General features: G+C 38.2%; 2 protein-coding genes across 17 annotated transcripts in view; both read right to left on the bottom strand.

Moving 5' to 3' along the window:
- APOO (apolipoprotein O) overlaps positions 1-2271 on the bottom strand; it is a 28863-nt gene extending 26592 nt beyond the window's left edge. For both annotated transcript variants that reach the window (XM_058837338.1, XM_058837347.1), the window contains exon 1: positions 2123-2271. In XM_058837338.1, coding sequence (XP_058693321.1) covers positions 2123-2131 — 9 coding nt within the window. In that variant the 5' untranslated portion in view covers positions 2132-2271. The remainder of the gene's footprint in view (positions 1-2122) is intronic.
- Positions 2272-8901: 6630 nt separating this feature from the next.
- The window catches only part of KLHL15 (kelch like family member 15), a 30361-nt gene continuing 20962 nt past the window's right edge, over positions 8902-18300 (bottom strand). For 7 of the 15 annotated variants that reach the window (XM_058837168.1, XM_058837146.1, XM_058837136.1 and 4 more), the window contains one exon: positions 11000-17777. In XM_058837168.1, coding sequence (XP_058693151.1) covers positions 16668-17777 — 1110 coding nt within the window. In that variant the 3' untranslated portion in view covers positions 11000-16667. Of the gene's footprint in view, positions 17778-18300 lie in introns of all 15 variants that reach the window. The other 8 variants (XM_058837178.1, XM_058837186.1, XM_058837214.1 and 5 more) reach the window with 6 other exon arrangements.

Raw genomic sequence — 18300 nt, 5'->3', positions numbered from 1 at the left:
GTAGAGTTCATTTCCTCAATCTTTTCTTTTTTCACTGCAAAATTGTGCTGTCACTGAAAAGGCAAAAATCTAAATGCATTTTCATTCTGAAATGTTTTCAAACAGTGTAAATGGTGCTAAGTGTCACCAGGAGAAACAGTAAAACCAGAAGTTTTAAATATTTGAGATTTTTATACAAAGACACAAACAGCAGAGCACAAGACTGGAAGCACCTGGGTTTCACAAAACACTCTGAGTGATCACAGAACTACTCAGACTGAAAATGTCAACTGTGTATATTATCAAGATATTGAATTGCAGACATTTTCCATTGGTTTTACTTTTTAACAAAATGAAACTAACCTCTGAAAGTGCAAGTTGAATTTCTTCTTAAATGTGCTGTTCAAGTCATACTACAAAGGTCCCCTACATCAGCTACCTTATGGGACAGACAGAACTGCTGCTGAAATACTGTATTTTACACCCATGGAAATATTTGTGAATATGAAAGATCAACTGCTGTACTTTTTGTTTCCAAAAATCCCTTTAGAATCTCATTTTTGAATTCCATACTAACAACATACTACTAAAACAACTGCTTTAGTAAAACATTTTGACTGATTGAGCTGTGCCTTCAGCATGCCAGACTTACAGCCACTCAGTATCAGAAAAGCAGAGCCGACATTCTTTTCATTGGCAATGCTCTGCAGTTATTTTAAGCAAAAAAGATACATTTACTCCTCTCTAGCCCAGAATCCAACTTTAATATCTAGACACCAAATAGGAAAAGCTTAAGCATACTTTTAAGAAGGCTGATACTGGTCCTAATGTATGAAACCAAGTAATTTTTTCCTTCTTTTTCTATTCTTCCTCCTATTTCTCAACCCAAACTATAAAAACATAAAACCAAAATCCGAACTCTTCAACACTCCTGTCCCTGAAGCACAAATATCCTGTACAAAAAGCCACTTTCTCCTTTGGCTCTTGGAGGCATAACATCAGGTCGGCCTGAAGCACCTAAATCCTCAATGGCTGTATAGAAGTACTAATATTACGCATAGTGCCTAAAAGCACAGGTTCACATATAACCCCTCTAATGACAATTCAGCCTCAATTATGGAATTCTCAATGATTCCAAGCACAGAATTCCAACAGGAAAGCACAAAAAGAAAAAAGAATTTGTGACAAGAGGAGAGCAAATGACGGCTCAGCACATCAGTATCAAAGACTCTCAGAACTGCCAGGGTTGGAAGGGAGCTCTGGAGATCATCCAGTCCAACCCCCCTGCCAAGACACGGTCACCTGGAGCAGGTGACACAGGAACATGTCCAGGTAGGTGGACTTTGAATGTCTCCAGAACGACTCCACGACCTGGGCAGCTGCTCCAGTGCTCTGCTACCCTCAACATAAAGAAGTTCTTCCACATGTTGAGATGGCACTCCTTAGTGCTTCAATTATAAATTAGTATTTAGTATACTCAGTGTAATGATATCTAGATACATTATCAATATTTCATACAGAAAATGGTACCAAGGGAAATGAATACCAAGAATCGAGCATCACCAAGTTTTGGTGGTTTTTTTTTTTTAAACGAACAGCGGTAACAACGATCTGACCGGCATAGAGCGCTTGCTTTTCGCCTGATGGGATCTGGGGCTCCTCTAATCAGAGGCAAAGACCTTTGAGCTAGCGAGAGCCGGACCGTGCTTTACAACCTTCACGCACTAAAAGGGAGACTTTTCAAGATCGAATTGACAGTTTCAAGCGACAACTGCACGAACCCAAAGTCTGCGGTAACTCAGCTCCGCGCTGCTGGAAGCAATTTCAAAGTAAGAAGTAACTTCACAATTCCTGTGAAGAAGGAATAGGATCTGCACGCACGAATCCAAACTCCGCGGCAACACAGCTGCGCGGATGTACCCCAGAAGCAATTTTAAGTAAGGAATGTGTCTCTTTTCATGCAATACGGAGGGCACGCGGTTCTGAAGCGCTAAAAGGAGGGATTAAGCAGCTGCAAGGAGAGTGGAACCAAGAACCAAGACCCTGCGAAGAGTTAGAAGGCAGAAGGGCGCGGGCGGAGCGGGGGAGCCCCGGGCGCTGCCGGCGCCGCGGGCCCGGCCCGGCCGCGGGGACCCTTCCTCACCTTGAACATGGCGGCGCCGGGCGCGCGGCGACGGAGCGATGGCGTCACCGCGCCGTGACGTCACGCGGGTGGCCCCGCCCAGCGGCCGCGCGCCGCCGGCGCCGCTCGGGAGGCGGAGAGGCTCCAACGTGCGTGATCCGCCATGCGGGAACTGCGCCTCAGGGCCGCGGGGAGCTGAGCTCACACACCAGCCCTCAGCACCGCGGCATGGCTCGGTGTGTTACCCTGCAGCCTTTATAAAGAAGGTTCGGCTGTTCAGAGATCAGTCACGGGATCACGGAATCAATTAGGTTGGAAAAGACCGCTGAGGTCGAATCCAACCTGTGACCGAACACCGCCTGGTCAACTACACCGTGGCACTGAGTGCCACGTCCAGTCTTTCCTTAAACACTTCTAGTGACGGTGACTCCACCAGCCGTCTATTTCAATGTTGACTCACCCTTTCTGTGAAGAAATTCTTCCTAATATCCAACCTAAAACTTCCCTGGCACAGATTAAGACTGTGTCGCAGGCTGCCTGGCAGAAGAGACCGAGCCCCACCTGGCTGCACCCTCCTGTCAGGGGGTTGTAGAGATTGATAAAGTCACTCCTGAGCCTGTTTTTCACCCGGCTGAATATCCCCAGCTCCCTCAGCTGCTCCTCAGAGGACTTGTGCCCTAGACCCTTCACCAGCTCCATTGAAGAGCTTCATTGCTCTTCTGTCTCACTGCCAGTATAATTTGGATGGGTGTGCCGGTTTTGCTTGGGGAAGAGTTAATTCTCTTCACAGAGGCTGGTAAGGGGCTGTGTATCTAGTGCTGAACATATACAGCATAATGACATAATACAGAAATGTTTCTGTTACTCGTGTTGAAGACAGAATATCCCTTTCGTCACTTGAGGTTACCTGTCCCAGATGTATCTCCTCCCACACACTAACAGCCCCTCATACAGGGCACGGCCCTATGAAAAGCAGAAAAAGCCTTGGCTCTCTGTAAGCCCTGCTCAGCAATAACAAAAACATATCTGTATTATCAACCCTGTGTTCAGCATTAATCCAGTACACAGCCCCACACCAGCCAATGTGAAGAGAATTAGATAATTAACTCTACCCCAGCCAAAACTAGCACAATAGGGCAAATGTATGGGTAGGGTTCTGTGCCTTTCTAATCTCATTACATTACCAAAAAGAAAAAAAAAATTAAACACCCTTTTCTCAGTTTCTTCACACTTTTTGCATCCCCTGTGGCATCTCCCAGCTCACTTGAGTGAGTTGGACAGGTACAAATTTTTTCTGTTCACATCTGCAGCAAGGGAAGGTCTTGTGTACATCCCACAGTGACTGACTTGTAACTCAGTGGGAGATGAATATCAGAAATGAGAAGTACTAAATTTCTGTCAGAAAATTGACTTGGAACAGACTGCCCAGGGAGGTGGTAGAGTCACCATCCCTGGAGGTGTTCAAGAAACATAGTTTCTTGAAAAAATCTAATATTGATTTTAGAATATTAATAGCACCGTGTTAGTGCGAGAAAATTTTATTAGAAGAATTTTAATGCAAAAGGTGGAATCACCTGAAGAATACGGTAGCAAACAGTTCATCAGGAACAGTACTGTGGAAAGACAGGCAAGGTATGCACCCTTGTATGATTTTCTTTCTGATGATAATTTTTGATATTCCCTCTCAAAATTCCTACATTTCTTTACTGCAGATTCTTTATAGACCTAACAGAAGCAGCTATAGCAGGAAGAAGTTCAAACATTGCATTGCAGAACTGGGCAATGCTCCTTAACAGGCAAATTAATAGGACAGCAGAAATACCATGAACAAATGGCACAAGATGAGCTCCAGTACCCATGGACAATACTGATATTCTTTTATAGATTTGGTTATAAGGATTTCAGCATGGAAGAGTTAAACCTAAAATGTACCTACATGACCAATCAGTGAGGGACACTAATTGTCCTCTTTCTCCATTGCACCATGCTTTGCACAATCAGTTACATTTACACAATATAAGCGGCCAGACTGAGGCAAATGTTTATGGAAAACTGATTTAGCAGCATTTTGTGGAGGTTTTGTCAGGATGTGGAGTGATGGTGTAGTTTGCAAAGCAGTTGCATTTCTTGATGTATTTTAGTAATAATTCTCAAGGAGCTTGAGGAAGGAAATGTTTCAAAGCTCAGAATTACAGGTAAGCCACAAGAGGAGTGATGGCATCAAGGTGAATAATGGCACCTGCTCTGGTTAGTTCTCAACTAGTCCCATGCCATGGGTAGGATCAACTGTTCCTCAATTTTTGCAGGGGGCAGACATAAGAATAGACTGTCTTTTTAAGTTTGGTGCATGAACAGTAAAAAAAATTCCAATTCTTTCTGGACGTAAAATGGTGTAAATGTTACAAATATGTATTTTTGTCATCAATTTATATGTAGTGGCTATACAATTATTAATACAATTATTAATAATTATATACTTATTATTAATTATATATTATTAATTTTATATTATAATTATTAATACAATTACATAACACAGATATAAATATCTGAAGAACAGATGGTTGTTTTAAAAAAACTTTAATCCAAATAATTTTATTAGCTCAAGCATCTTCAGTAGACTTTTTTCGTTAATGTGGAATTTAATCTTTGAAACTATTGATATGACTAATTTAAATAAATGGGAAAATCTTTGTACAGAACAATACAAATGTATTTGTTTTCATGTAGATGTATTCTTCTTTTATGCTGGAGGAGGTTATCCCTGCAAAATTTCCTTGGGACAAGGATAATACATGCCATAATGGATTATGCAGTCCAAAACACTGTCAGACAGGCTTAAAAAGGAGCTGAAGTTTCTGTTGCTGAGGCCACAGAATAAAGAGGTTTGGCATGATTGACTCCTGGCTGTTTCTAATGTAAGAACCTCTAGTAAAGTTCAGTTTGATTTTGCATGCCAGTATTTTTCTCTTTCTTTGGTAATTGGCTTTTCTAAACACTTGCAAAAGACATATTTCCTTCAGAAAACTGCAGCTCAGAGAAAAAATGCTGCCATAGTTCAGAAACTATGTCAACACAGGCAGAAATACAGTTTAAGAAACTTGATCTCTAATCCTCTGCCTTAGCCATTATGGTCTGAGCTTTCATACTGTTGTATTAGTTTGCTTGTTTACAGTTTATTTTTGAGTCAGGAAAATAAGATCAGTCCTTTACTATTAATAAAATTACAGTTCTTTGCCACAGATTTATAATTGTAGGAAAAAATTGATTTGTTCCACATTAATGTTAAAATATGAGTGTGTAGCATCTGTCCATCAAATACCAATGAAGTTACCTACTCACACTGATCACTGGAAAACATTGTAATTCTGGAAGGCTGCTTTACTTTGATGTTCTCCTTCATGATAAATCTTCTTGTATATTAAAACAAACAAACAACCCCAACAACCCCCATGTTTTTCCATGCACCTTTTCTCAATAAAACAGATTATTTTTTAAAACACCATGACTTGTTACTACTGTTTTGCCAAGCTATTTAGAATTAGGTTTTGATGTCTTTATAAAATAAACTGCTATTCCGCCTCTTAGAGCTTTGTGTTGTGTTTTAAGTGGAAAGAATGCTGTTTGCCAGATCTCTCCTCAAGTTCATTGAAAAATATATAGTTAATATGAAATACACATCCACAAGAGCTCCAGTAAACTTAACCTTCAGTTGTTAAGCAGCTTCACCCAATGCTGTGAGCCTGGTGCTCTAAATGCCCACACAAGGAATAGTGGGAGGGGGCATGTCAGGCACACAGCTTTGCTGGGCGGGTCTGCAAAGCACATGATCAATTTCTCAGGTTCCTGTCACTTTTAGCACATATTTGTTAGGTAGCTAATTGAACTGGCTTTTATTGGGTGCATGGTGACAGATTTTCACAATGTGTTTGTGAAGCGGGAGTAGTTTGCATGTCCATAAGAATATTCCTTCATCCTTTCTACTTTATTCACTTCCTAAATAAAAATAAGCTGAAATTGAACAGATTTTTGATCTGTTTGAATGATACTGTCTTATTTGGAGTAAAACTTACCTTGTGCTTCTTCTTTTCATAGTTAAGGTGGGTCGTTTTTTGACGTTTGTCAGAGGCACTTTATTGGCAGCTACGAGGTCTGAAGTCACACATTCAGAAAGTAAATTGGGTGTCGAGAACAGATGCCATTGCAGAGCTGTTTGTGCTTTCCCACCGACCTACCTTTAATTGCAGCAAAGTCTTTACTGCATTCACATCTGAGGTAAACCAGGACTTGAATTTCAGCACCTGTTGTCTCACCAGCTTTGTCACATTTTGACAGCCTCCAAAATACACTCTGTGCTTTCCAAATAAAGATTCTATAATATAAGACAAGGGACAGGTAGGAGAGACATATATATAATGCAGAAACTCCAGTGTAATTCAACTGCATCTGTTTCGCTTTTGATACTACCATGGTTAATAAACCCAAATGTTCCTTCCCTAATTCAAATCCTTGGCTTCTCACTGCAGCCACCAGTAGCTCTGGTTCCACATTTTTCAGCTTCTTCCAGTCAAAATGAATAATTCTTCTATCAACAAGTTGTTGATACCACCAACAGAGATGTGTGGATTGTCTAGTCAAACACAGATAACTCAAAAACAGCTTTTTGATGCCCTTAAGTACCCATCACAACAAAGCCCAACTCCTTTCAAAATTCAAATTCACCTCAGATTTCAGCTGAACAGGATACATTCTGGAGATCAATTAAGATTAAAAGATGAAAGGTCCTGCATCTTTTGCCAGTCTTTATGTATTTTGTGCATTTTTTTTTACCTTAAAAAATTAGTTTCACAGTAGTCCCTATTTTCTTAGGAAGGTGATGTGAACAGCTTTACTTCATTTGCCTGTAAATTTATTGATTTACATATCTTCATAAATATGCATGTACATTAAATGTAGTACATTATTTACCTAAACGAGTTTCTAGGTCTACCAAATAATGTTCAATTAAGGGTACACATTCCTTCTGGAAGCAAAATTCCCTTTTTGGTACACAATCTAGGTTCTGTGCAGAGCACTCATTAGTCAGGAAGTCCTTCTGCAGTTCCTTGCTCTGTGGTACCATCACATTTGTTCAGCCTGGGTTTGCACCTTGGATTCCTTTGCCTCATATTCATTAGAACCCACCAGATCTGGGACCTTCCAGTACAGCTTCCTTTCTGGGAGCATTTGCCACAAAGGAGCAACGCCCAACCTTACACAAGCTTAATCCTGAAGTGCGTTTAGGAAACTCTAGGACACGTTCCAGGGGTCTCTCACAATCAAGAATGAAAACAGTAATTTAGACAGATTCCCCCAACGATCCCTTATCTGTTTAACACAGTTCTCCCCAGCTGCTTCTCCTAATGTGGCACTATTGATGTCTATCCCCCATTCCCTCTGGAGAAGGGCTATTGCTGGATGATTGCAGCTCATGGTGTACATGAGCAGAGGGCACAGGGTAGTGGGGCAGAGCCTGACAGTGTCTTTACTTTTAAGTGCATCAAGCACAGCATTTGAAATTACCTCCTCAGGCTTATAAATTAGTACAATATAATGCTGGCACAGCTAAAAAAACAATGCCTTAGCTTGCTTTGGCTGTTGTATAGATGAGAAAAATGTCACATTTCTCAAGTGTGATCAAACAGGTTCTCACTCCTCTCTGCATGTATCTATCTGCAGGGTATTACACGGGCCCAGAAACTGGGTGTTACAAACAGGAACAACTTTGCTGAACATCAAGAGTGGCAATTTCATGAACTGAAATGCCTGAGGGATCAATCCATTGTTAAAGAAAATGGGAATATGAAACAGGTAAATTGTATGTCTGGTTCCAGACATTATCTCTGGAGGATATTGGATGATTTCCATCCACAGCAGATGCATAAATCATCAAAAGTAAAGTACTGGAAAATTGCTAACCCACCCAGTCACTTTAATGTGTTCTGCCCTACTTTGAAGAAGGCTGCAGATCTGAGAGCAGATCTCACTGTGGCTTTCTACCCCAGTTTAACAAGTTTAGCAAAAAATACATTCTTGTAATTAATTTTTACCATGGGATAAATAAAAATCTCTGCACAGCAAAGCTAGGACAGAACTGGAAATGAGAGACTGATCATTTTTTAAGGAGCATAAGTTCTGCAGAGTATAGTTGGTTATTATTTGGGTGTTAACAATTTTGTACTGAGATTTCCTTGGCTAAGGTATTTAGTTTATTTAACTTATATAGAGGTCAGTGCCACTCACCTTGTTTTCAGAAAACAGCACTACGGCAAAATCCACCTCTTTCAGAAAACAGCTAAAATACTTCCAAGAAGTTTGTTAATTGGATCAGCTCCCAACTTTAAGACCATGAAAAGTCATTAAACTAAAAGCTACAGTTCAGTTATTATCACCGTTTTTTTATGCAATTCCTTTGACAAAGAAAGGATGGTAAAGTCAGAAAGTCTCATCAATAGGACTCAAGTACATATAAACAGACCCATACCACATGCACAATTCACCACAGGAAAGAAAAGATTCTCACACAGAAAAAATAATTACATGGTGTAACTCAAACTTGTGAGATGAAACACACAACAAACTCCAAACAAACCAATGTTTAGAACATGCCTGAGGACATACTGAAAATGCTGTGGGAAAGGAGGCTTCCAGTTTAAGCCAAAGACAGATAGCTGTCTGGTAAAATTAAATAGTACAATAAAAGGGTTAACCATTAAAGCCTGTTACCTCATTAGAAAACAGATATTTTATTCAGCACCACTTATTGAACAACATTTATTTATAATACAGGAGAAATGCTACCAATGGTGACACCACCAGGAGACATTTGAAGACATCAGATACACAGCAAAGATGATTTTTTTAGTTTCTTTAAATACCAATACTATCAATCAAGAATGTTTGGTGCTCAGCATATGATGCTTAATGCTGAAGTCCATTCCAATGGATAGATGACTGACCAGTCACTGTGGGCTTAAACAGACATCATGATGAGGTTTATTTTTACCTGTAAACATTGCCCAAGGCATCTATCAGCACAACTATAGAATTGAATGTAGAAGTGGAAAGTGTTAATGAAAACAAGAACTTGAAGCTGCGTTTATGCATATTCCCTACCCTCTTCCTTGAATAAAAGTTTTGCACATGCCAAGAAAGTTGCCTTGGGCCAGGTGGTACTTCAGTTAAAGGATGACACTGAACCATCAGCAAGATCTGACGGGCTAGAGGTTGGGTAGGGGTTCGTATCCATGAGTGTTATAAACTCAAAAGGTACAGAGCTGATACAGAATCTGTGCCTAACCCAAAGCAACGCTATGCCTTTCCATATTATGAAGCTAATGGACTCAAAAAAGAAACAAATAAACAAAAAACCAAACACAAACACAAAAACCAGAACCACAAAACCCCAATCTGTAACAAAGGGGGAATGGCTGTTGAAATTAAGAATTTCATGTCAAGGATAATTTATAGCAAAGAACATAGAAGGCATTCACCAAATAAGCCCTTTGCAAAAATAATGTTAATTTCATACTGTACAAATCAAGTGAACACAGATTACTAACTAGACAAAAATAAGGCCACATATTAAAAAAAAAAGTGAAGAATTTGGTATGGATCAGTCAAAGTATGAGAGCTCTTAGTGAAACAATAGGAACTTTGTTGGCGATGCCTGATGAAAAGGTGGTAACAAGTAAAGTCAGGCATTCATTGCCTGACATCTTGGAAAAAAGGTATTGCCAAAAATTCAACCTGGCTCACTGAGAAGGGAGATTAAAAAAGCAAATAAAAAGAAATGTAAGTAGTATTTACAGTGTGAAAATATTGTCGTGTTCTCTTCCACTGTATCAGTCTAATGCATTTGGTCTCCTTTTCAACTCAAAATGGGGACATCTAATAATTAAAGTGGCCCTTCCTCCCTTTAATTCATCCACAGCATTCTCCCATTAAACAGTATAGCGTAGGATGAAGAAGTTACCAAAAAAGGAGAGGAAGGGGTGGGGGGAAGGGAGAAAGTTACTTTATGCAAATGAAGTTTAAAGTAATTTGAATTATTAAAATAAAATTAAAATGCCATTTTAGAACTCAATATTAAAAATAAATAAATAAATAAAGTCACCACAGTTATTTTCAAACATTCTTGACAGCAGACTTTTAAACCAGGGGCTTTGATCTGAGAGACCTGACAAAACAGTGACAGAGAAAGGAAAAGTGTGGCAATGGACTGAAAAGGAAGGCTTTCATCAGACTGCTTGAGAAAATAGGATTATAACCTGTTTTACCTGCCCTCCCACCCTGCTCCCCCTCCCTGGTATTGAATGCTGATCTGACACTTGAATCCTGAAATGAAGTTTCCCCTTCCTGTTACAGGAAATGTTAAGAAGTATATCCTGGCCTTCTGGCCAGTGAACACACGTTGTCTGGGAGCCTTTGATTCCATGCATTCAACAGCAGGGAATGATCTCTCCTGGCTGCTGACCAACACCAAAGGCTACCCTGGTGTTCAGCCTTGGCAGTTTAAATTCATAACTTCACACCCAGGGACAAAGGGAACAACCAAGTCAACCCCAAACATTTGTTCAAGCTTGAAATGCAGAGTATACAGATAAAAACACTACAGTAATTAAGACTGGGAAGACTGTAAAATAAAGCTAAAAAGAAGAGCTTGAAGTTGCTTATATAAGCACATCCGACTTGAGAGGATAACCTGAACAAAATCTTACACACACATTGAAATAAGACAGTTTTGAAGAGCTGTTTAACTCAGTCATCTCTGAAGTCCTGAGGAAAAGAATGCAGGTCCACTACATTTTTGAGTATTAGAAAGTTTACACAAGAGTGTTTAAAGATTAAAAATATTTTATTTACACTTTTCTTTATACACATTTTATACATTTTTTTCAGCTTGAAAACCCAAACAGAGCACATATGCAAGTCGGAGCATACTGTATCCATAGCAAGGTAAAACTACTTTCTGCCAAAAAAAAAAAAAAAAGAGACAAGAAAAATGCTTTAAAACAGTTAAAAAGAGGCAATTCTTAAATTATTTAGAGAACTTTATAGCAGCCCTAGGGTAATCATTAGACAGGTAATCCAAATGTATATATGAGGTCATATACATATAATTTTCTATAGGAAAAGCATTTCCAATAGCTAGACACAAACACAATACAGTTTGAAAATAACTTTTCCTGTTAACTTATCAAATACATTCTTTTCAATACAAACAATCTGATATTGTACACTGCAATTGTGGGATATTATAGTGGAATTGCAATCTCCAGCATATAATTAATTTATTTTAAGAAGATCTACAAAAATAACAATATATAGGGAAAAATATTTAAAATAAAAACATAATTCACTCTTCCCTTCACCTGCTCCAACACTGACATAAAAGTTAGGTGGGTCCCACTGAGGTAATAAAATCCCCCCTAAATACAGCTAACTTTACAGTCTTACAGAGCACTTCACTTCCTAGGCTTACAGTAAGATTTTTTTCTATCAGTCATAAATAAAAACTATCTGCAAATAGAAATTATTTTCCCCTAGCTACCAACTTAATATTAATCCAAAGATATTTAAAATTGATTTTTGAAAGTTATTTTTAAAATATTACATAAATTGAACTTAGTGAAGTGTAAAAAAATTAGTACAGGGACACATAGGAGAGCTGTGCTGAAGACAAATTAGTTTTTCTGTCACCTGCCACATACAACTGTGTTTTATGAAGTTTACCCACACAAATGGAAATTTTCAAGTTACTAACCAACTTTCAAAAATAGAATACAGATGCAAAAGTAGTCATTAGTATTTATTTTAAGCAGCTTTAAGTTGTTTAACAAACATGAAAATCTCAGAATGTTAGCTACAGGACATCAGCAAGCTCTGTTTAAATAGATGATGTGTTTTCCAGTTATGTTCTTTCCACTCTCCTTCAGTAAACCCCGCCACATGTGACAAATGCTTATTCAAGTAACTTTACCACCTATATATATATATTTATTAGCAGAAGAGTGGGAGGGGTGTTTTCTCTAATGGTCCCAAACCTGTAAACTCTTAAGCACAGGCTTAGTAACACCTGTGCTTACATGTTCTCCTTTAAGTACCTTACAGTTTTCTGTTTCTTTGTATTGGACTATTCACATATGTGAAGTCCACATCTGAAGTGTTAAAAGAATCTGGGGCCCAAATCAGTATTTACTTTTTTAAGAAAAAGTATATTAAAAAGGCAAAATACCTATACAAATGTGACTACTTCTAAAAAGACTCTGACATATGCAGGCTGACAAACTAGAAGTTTATTTTAAAGAACTGCATCTCCCCACAATGCTTACCCTCCCTCTGCTAAAGAATGGACATAATGAGTTAAGCAATGGGATTTTTTAGTTCAGTTTGAATTTGCACCTGCTGAATTTTATCTTTATTTCCAGAGTGTCAAGTGAAGCTTCATCCCTGACACAAGTATTATCAGCATGAGGAAATGCAGCACTTGGGATTCTATGGCAGGAGGGCCTCAAGAATAAACAGGTGCAAATATCAGGAACCAGGGAAATATTGCAGTCAAACCCTCCGAGGTTTGACTAACAGGACTGCTATCATACTGCAGGAAATAGGGCATCCACATTTTTCAAAAACAAGTAATATAAAAGCAGGCTTCCAGGTAGCTCATATGCTGTGACTTGCTAGCGGTGCTTTCTGAAACGGCAGGACCTCTGTAAAATCAAGGTCTGCCTTCTTCCAGCTAAATTCATAGGGAAAAAAAATCCTAAAGTTTATTTTTGCCAGCTGATGCCTCCCACAATGAAACTACCAACACTTTGTGGCAGAAAGTAAGCTATTTTTTCCTTATGCAGTACCTATAAAAAAAAAAAAATTTGCCCCTTAAAAACAGACTTGGAGATGTGAAATGGGAACTGGCAGTACCCAGCTCCTTAACAGGAACACTTTGCTTTTGTCAATTGTCTCATTTGAAAAGAAAATTTCCTCCTGAAGTTGGTTGCTAAATTAAGAAATGAAGCTGATATATTTTTTTCTATAGATGTGAAAAAAAAACAACCTGGATTGTAACTCATTATGTCCACCTTTCTAGAAAAAGGCAAGCATACTTGCTTTTCAAAGCAAGTCATATGTTGAATTTTAAATATGTGGGTAACATTAGATTTGCTGGTATTTATTCCATTATGGGATGGGAATAGGAGAACCTCCCCAAATCTAAGAACCAAAGATCATAACTTACCTTTTCCTTGACAAATGAGAGGCATTTAAATGTTTTTAAAAACCCATCTTAATCTGACCATAATGCTAACTTTGATAGTAATAGGCAATTCTCATTAGCCATCTTAGGTTTGTCCCTGTTAAGGAAATAAATTATCTGGAGCTAAATACTAAGAGCAAACATTTAAAAAAAAAAAAAAAATAAAAAAATCCTCCAAGCAATCAAACTGTCTCAAAAGTTTCATTGCAGTATAAAAAAGAACAGAAGCTAAGTTTTGTATTTCAGATCTGAAACAATGAAAGCATGGCAGATACGTAAATTGACAACACATTCTCACATATCCCCATGATTCTAATCCCAAGTGAATTCCAACCATCTCTAAAGCTGGAAAGGTTACAGCCAGCCTTTCAATGGAGACACAACTTCAGGGAAGCTGAAACCAACAGTTCAATTATAATTTCACAGAACAATTACTACTACAATCCTGAACAAGATCTTTCAGAACTGTGCACCTGAAGATAAATATGAGCTTAAAAGCAGAGCACCAAAACTGATCTGGTTCTTCATTTTTCAAGTGTCAGCACTCACAAATGACTTTAGTGGCAGTTGCTGAGCACACAGACCTTCAGAAGGCGCTTAAATGCAGACTTAAAAATGTAACTTGAGACACCCCTATCCTTACCACTATAATAAAGTCTTGGCCATGTCTGTAAGATAGCTGACTCCTGACCACCAGATTTCCAGAGCCAGGGCTGCTCCCTAAATTGGCACTGGCGCCCCGCATAAAGTGAAGTGCTCAATCTAATGTGCCCTTGACAGCCGCCTCACACAGGATCAGCTTGCTGCCCCATTAACTTACTGAGAAATGAGTTGGTGACAAAAAGAAATAATAACAAAAACAAACAAACCCAAATCAAAACAACAACAAAAAACCAACCAAAAAAAAACCACCACCCAACCCTGTTTTTTTTTTCTCTTGTGCCCCAATATTCCATGAACTATGTACAGTTAGCACACAGCCAGCACCTACAAGAATCAGTTTATCTCTCCCCATGTAGGGTGATGTACACACAAGTCTCACAGTGAAACTGAGGTTTTAGTGTAAGCCACATTTGCTTTAAGTCAGGCTACTAAGAAAGTAAATGAGATTTCTAATTCAGTAAACTCAATTCTTATTAAAAAAGACAAACTTAGCTGCAAACTAGTCTGCATCAGAAGGCTGAATATAAATATTTGGTCCAGTCTCTTCTGGTGTAAATAACTCACCACTACAGCTATGATGGCAAACATTCCCTCTTTCTTTTAAAACATATGAAAATACTCAATTAATAAATCATTTCTAACAATAAACAAACCCTAAAAATCTGCTGACTTGCCACATAGCTCCAAATACCCACATTTCAACCCAGAACATAATTCCTACAAAGATATCGGAACACAGTATAAGTTTTACACATTGTTTTAACTTCTATTATTTCAAACTTCATTTACAGAAGTAGGTGTTATTTTTAACATGTAAAATTTAGGGTGATTTTGGTCCCTTTGTAAGTGCATTCTTTTGAACTCCCTGAGTACTGTACATTCCTTTTCTACAGTGAATTCTGACTGGAAGATGCTGAATAAAGTGGTTTTGCATTGCTGCATATAAAGTAAAGTCTATTACTCAAAATGAAACACAGCAGCACAAGATTTTACAAAATATGCAGCTCATGTTTCAGCATCTGAACTACATGTGAGCCTTCAGCTTCCCCAGCTCTTTCCTTTGGGTTCTAGATGTGGCTAGTTTACATCCACAAAGACAGTCAAAATGCAGTTACTGTTATTATTAATGTCTTGGCAGATAATTCTTACCAATCTGCTGCCATTTATACCTGCAAGTTAACACAATGGAATAGTCAAAGCCCTCTTGGACCGGCCATCTCTATTCAGGCACTCCAAGGTCAGTAGCCATAGTTGTGTAGGTTTTTATAAAAGAAATTATAATAACAAACCAATCACCTAACTCCACATTTTCAAAACACAGTAGTTCTTAACTGTTAATAATTAAATAATAATAATTAAAAAATTACACCACTTCAATATGAGTACTCATATTGAAGTGCGAGTATAAGCAAAGTATTGACAATAAACTGTAGCATATCCAGTATTCAGTTCCAAAAATAAGTGTGGGCTGCAGCAGTTGAGCATTTGCTTATTGACATTTTCTATTTCAACAAAAAAAGATAACTGGGCAGCACATTGAAACCAAAAAGAAACTCAGGTAAAATCAGCTTACTTTTTAAAAAATAATTTATAAAATAACAAATAACCAACAGTTCATTATGTTGCAACAATATAAAGAGTTTAAGGTTACTGAATCAATCAGTATGTACTAAAGATAAGATATTTTGATACCAAATGAGGCTTCCAGTTTCACTTAAGAACTTTGAATTATTTAGCTCATGAAATACATTAAATTCAACAGATATGGCTGAATCTGTGCACTAGTTAAAATATAATATTGTAACTGCACATAAAAAGATGCATTTATATACAGTTTCTACAGTGTATGCACATGTGTGTATACATTTTTTACTCACCAACAAACACAACACAGACAATAGAAGGCAGCATAGAAATAGTGTTTTAAATATAAAAATGTTTTGTTTTCAATTTAGTAGAAAATGTGTAATTTGCATTTTGGCAGACTTACTGGTACAACTATACAAAACCAGGAAAAGGGTCATGCAAAAGGGTTAAAATTCTTCTCCAAAGTAAATAAGGGAAAACAAAAATACCTAGTAGATTTGAGAGTACTTTGCAGTTAATGGGAAAAGCATCTAAAAGACAACATAGAATACAGAAATAGTTTGGTTTTGTTACTTTATACCTGCTTGTACCCAGGTACAGTTGATGAGCTGCATTTTGATGCTCAATAAAAAATGAAAATAACATCTTTCTTCTCTTCCTTTCACAAATATTTTGTCAAACTCAACTTATTTGAAGAGCATAGTGATATAATGGCCATTAAAAAAAAAGAGAACACATTGTAGACATAAAATGTTACCATAAAAAAAAGCAGACTCAAAAATATATTTCTCATACTTACGTTTGTTAAAAGAAAACACAACAAAGCTTTCACAAGGTCAGACCAACTATCACCTTTTCTAATAAACCTGGTAAGTACACTCCCTGTACAACCTGTTTCTCTTGAGCATTTAGCCGTTGTTCTTAAACACAAGGAGATGTCTCTGCAGGAATTCAACTGGTTTGTAATTTATTTCAACAAATTAGTATAGCTCTTTTGTATTAGATTGGGTTGTTCATTCTGTTTTAGCTGCAACGTCTAACATGCTCCAAAACATACTCAGGAAAGTGCAGGCTGCAGACCTGTAAGCCATCCAGCTTGCATGGCATCCTTGGATATTCATCTTCTTTCCATTTGTTTTCCTCTGGATCAAAAGTGAGAATCGAATCGCTGTAATGACCATTGTAACAAAGGCCTCCAAGAACCATTATCTGTTTGTCCAGAACAGCTACACCATGACCACTCCTACCTATTGGCATAGAAGCTAATATAGTCCATTGATCGGTATCAGGGTCATAAACCTCTGTGGATGGACATCCTTGAGATTCAAAGGAGGCTCTCAAGATCACACAGACACCACCAAAGACATAAAGCTTACCATTGTAAGAAATCATTTTGTGAAAGCATCTTGCATAATTCATTTTGCATTTGTTCTCCCAACAGTTAGTGACCACTTGAGTTCTCCGTGTTCGCTGCTCTACCGTCCCTTCTTTACTGGGATCAAACACACACACTTGCTTTGAAGTTGAAGATGATGTAATTCCACCAGTGATATACAACTTGTTACCAAGCACAGTCCCTTCATGTCCATACTTATTGACTGGATAGGGATCCACAAATTCCCATTTATCTTCAGTAATATCATACCGTTCAGTTGAGTAAAACGTTTCATCCCTTGTTCTCCCAGCCACTGCATAAACATACCTGCCAATCACTCCAACAGCAAACTCAGAACGTGGCACAGACATGTCTGCCATTCGTAACCAGGTGTTCTGTCTTGGGTCATATCTAAACACTTTGGATGAAGCATGGAACTCACCATCTGGCCCCAGTTCTTCCCCACCTAATAAGAACACGAAGTTATTTACAATGGCAAGGCAGTCTGGTCGTAAAGGTACTTGAGGACCCTCTAGTTCCCACCAGACCCTTGGTTTGTGCAAGAGAAGAATTTTACTGTTTACCATACTGTGTCCTATCATTCCTCTAAATACTGCAGTCTGGGGTTTGGCGGAACGAATTTTGTTCGATTTCATTTCCATCAAAGGCTGTTGGTGAACGCTATGAAAGTAATTCATGGCTTGGTCAACCTCATGTCGCAGCTGCCGGGAGTATCGATAAAACTCTGATGTTTTTACCTATGAATACATTTAAAAGATATTAAAATTCTGACCAAGAGAAACAACCCAGAAAACCTAAATCACTATGTGTCATTAGAAGATTATTTTACTTTGTTTCATTCAGGCAATCTTGAGAGCAATTGCATTTATGCATGAAGGTTTAAACTCATGTATTGTTATCCAAAATCCAGAAGGCAATTTAGTGATTAAGACCAGTGACTAACATTTTCAGCAGAATAATCATATGCAGAATTTATGCTGGAATTAGGCACAACTAAAATCCCCAAGTCTAAAAATCATTATTCCTTCTCCTGAAAAAAGCTCTTGTTCATCTTCTGCTTAATCCATAAAGTACCCAAATTAAAAATTCCATCTTTTCCTGGGCTTTAAAGACACTCTACACACCCATTCTGTGGTTACCAAGGTCTACTCTAGTCTGTTTTTTCTCTGAATTCTCACAAATGAAGCCTGAGCTCTCAAATGCCAGGCTCTGCTTACAGGGCTATTAAATTGCCATGGGGTGGGAAGGGAAGGTAACCAA

The sequence above is a fragment of the Poecile atricapillus genome, chromosome 1 (assembly GCF_030490865.1).
Source record: "Poecile atricapillus isolate bPoeAtr1 chromosome 1, bPoeAtr1.hap1, whole genome shotgun sequence".
NCBI lineage: Eukaryota > Metazoa > Chordata > Aves > Passeriformes > Paridae > Poecile > Poecile atricapillus.
This window is presented reverse-complemented; position numbering and strand designations above follow the sequence as displayed.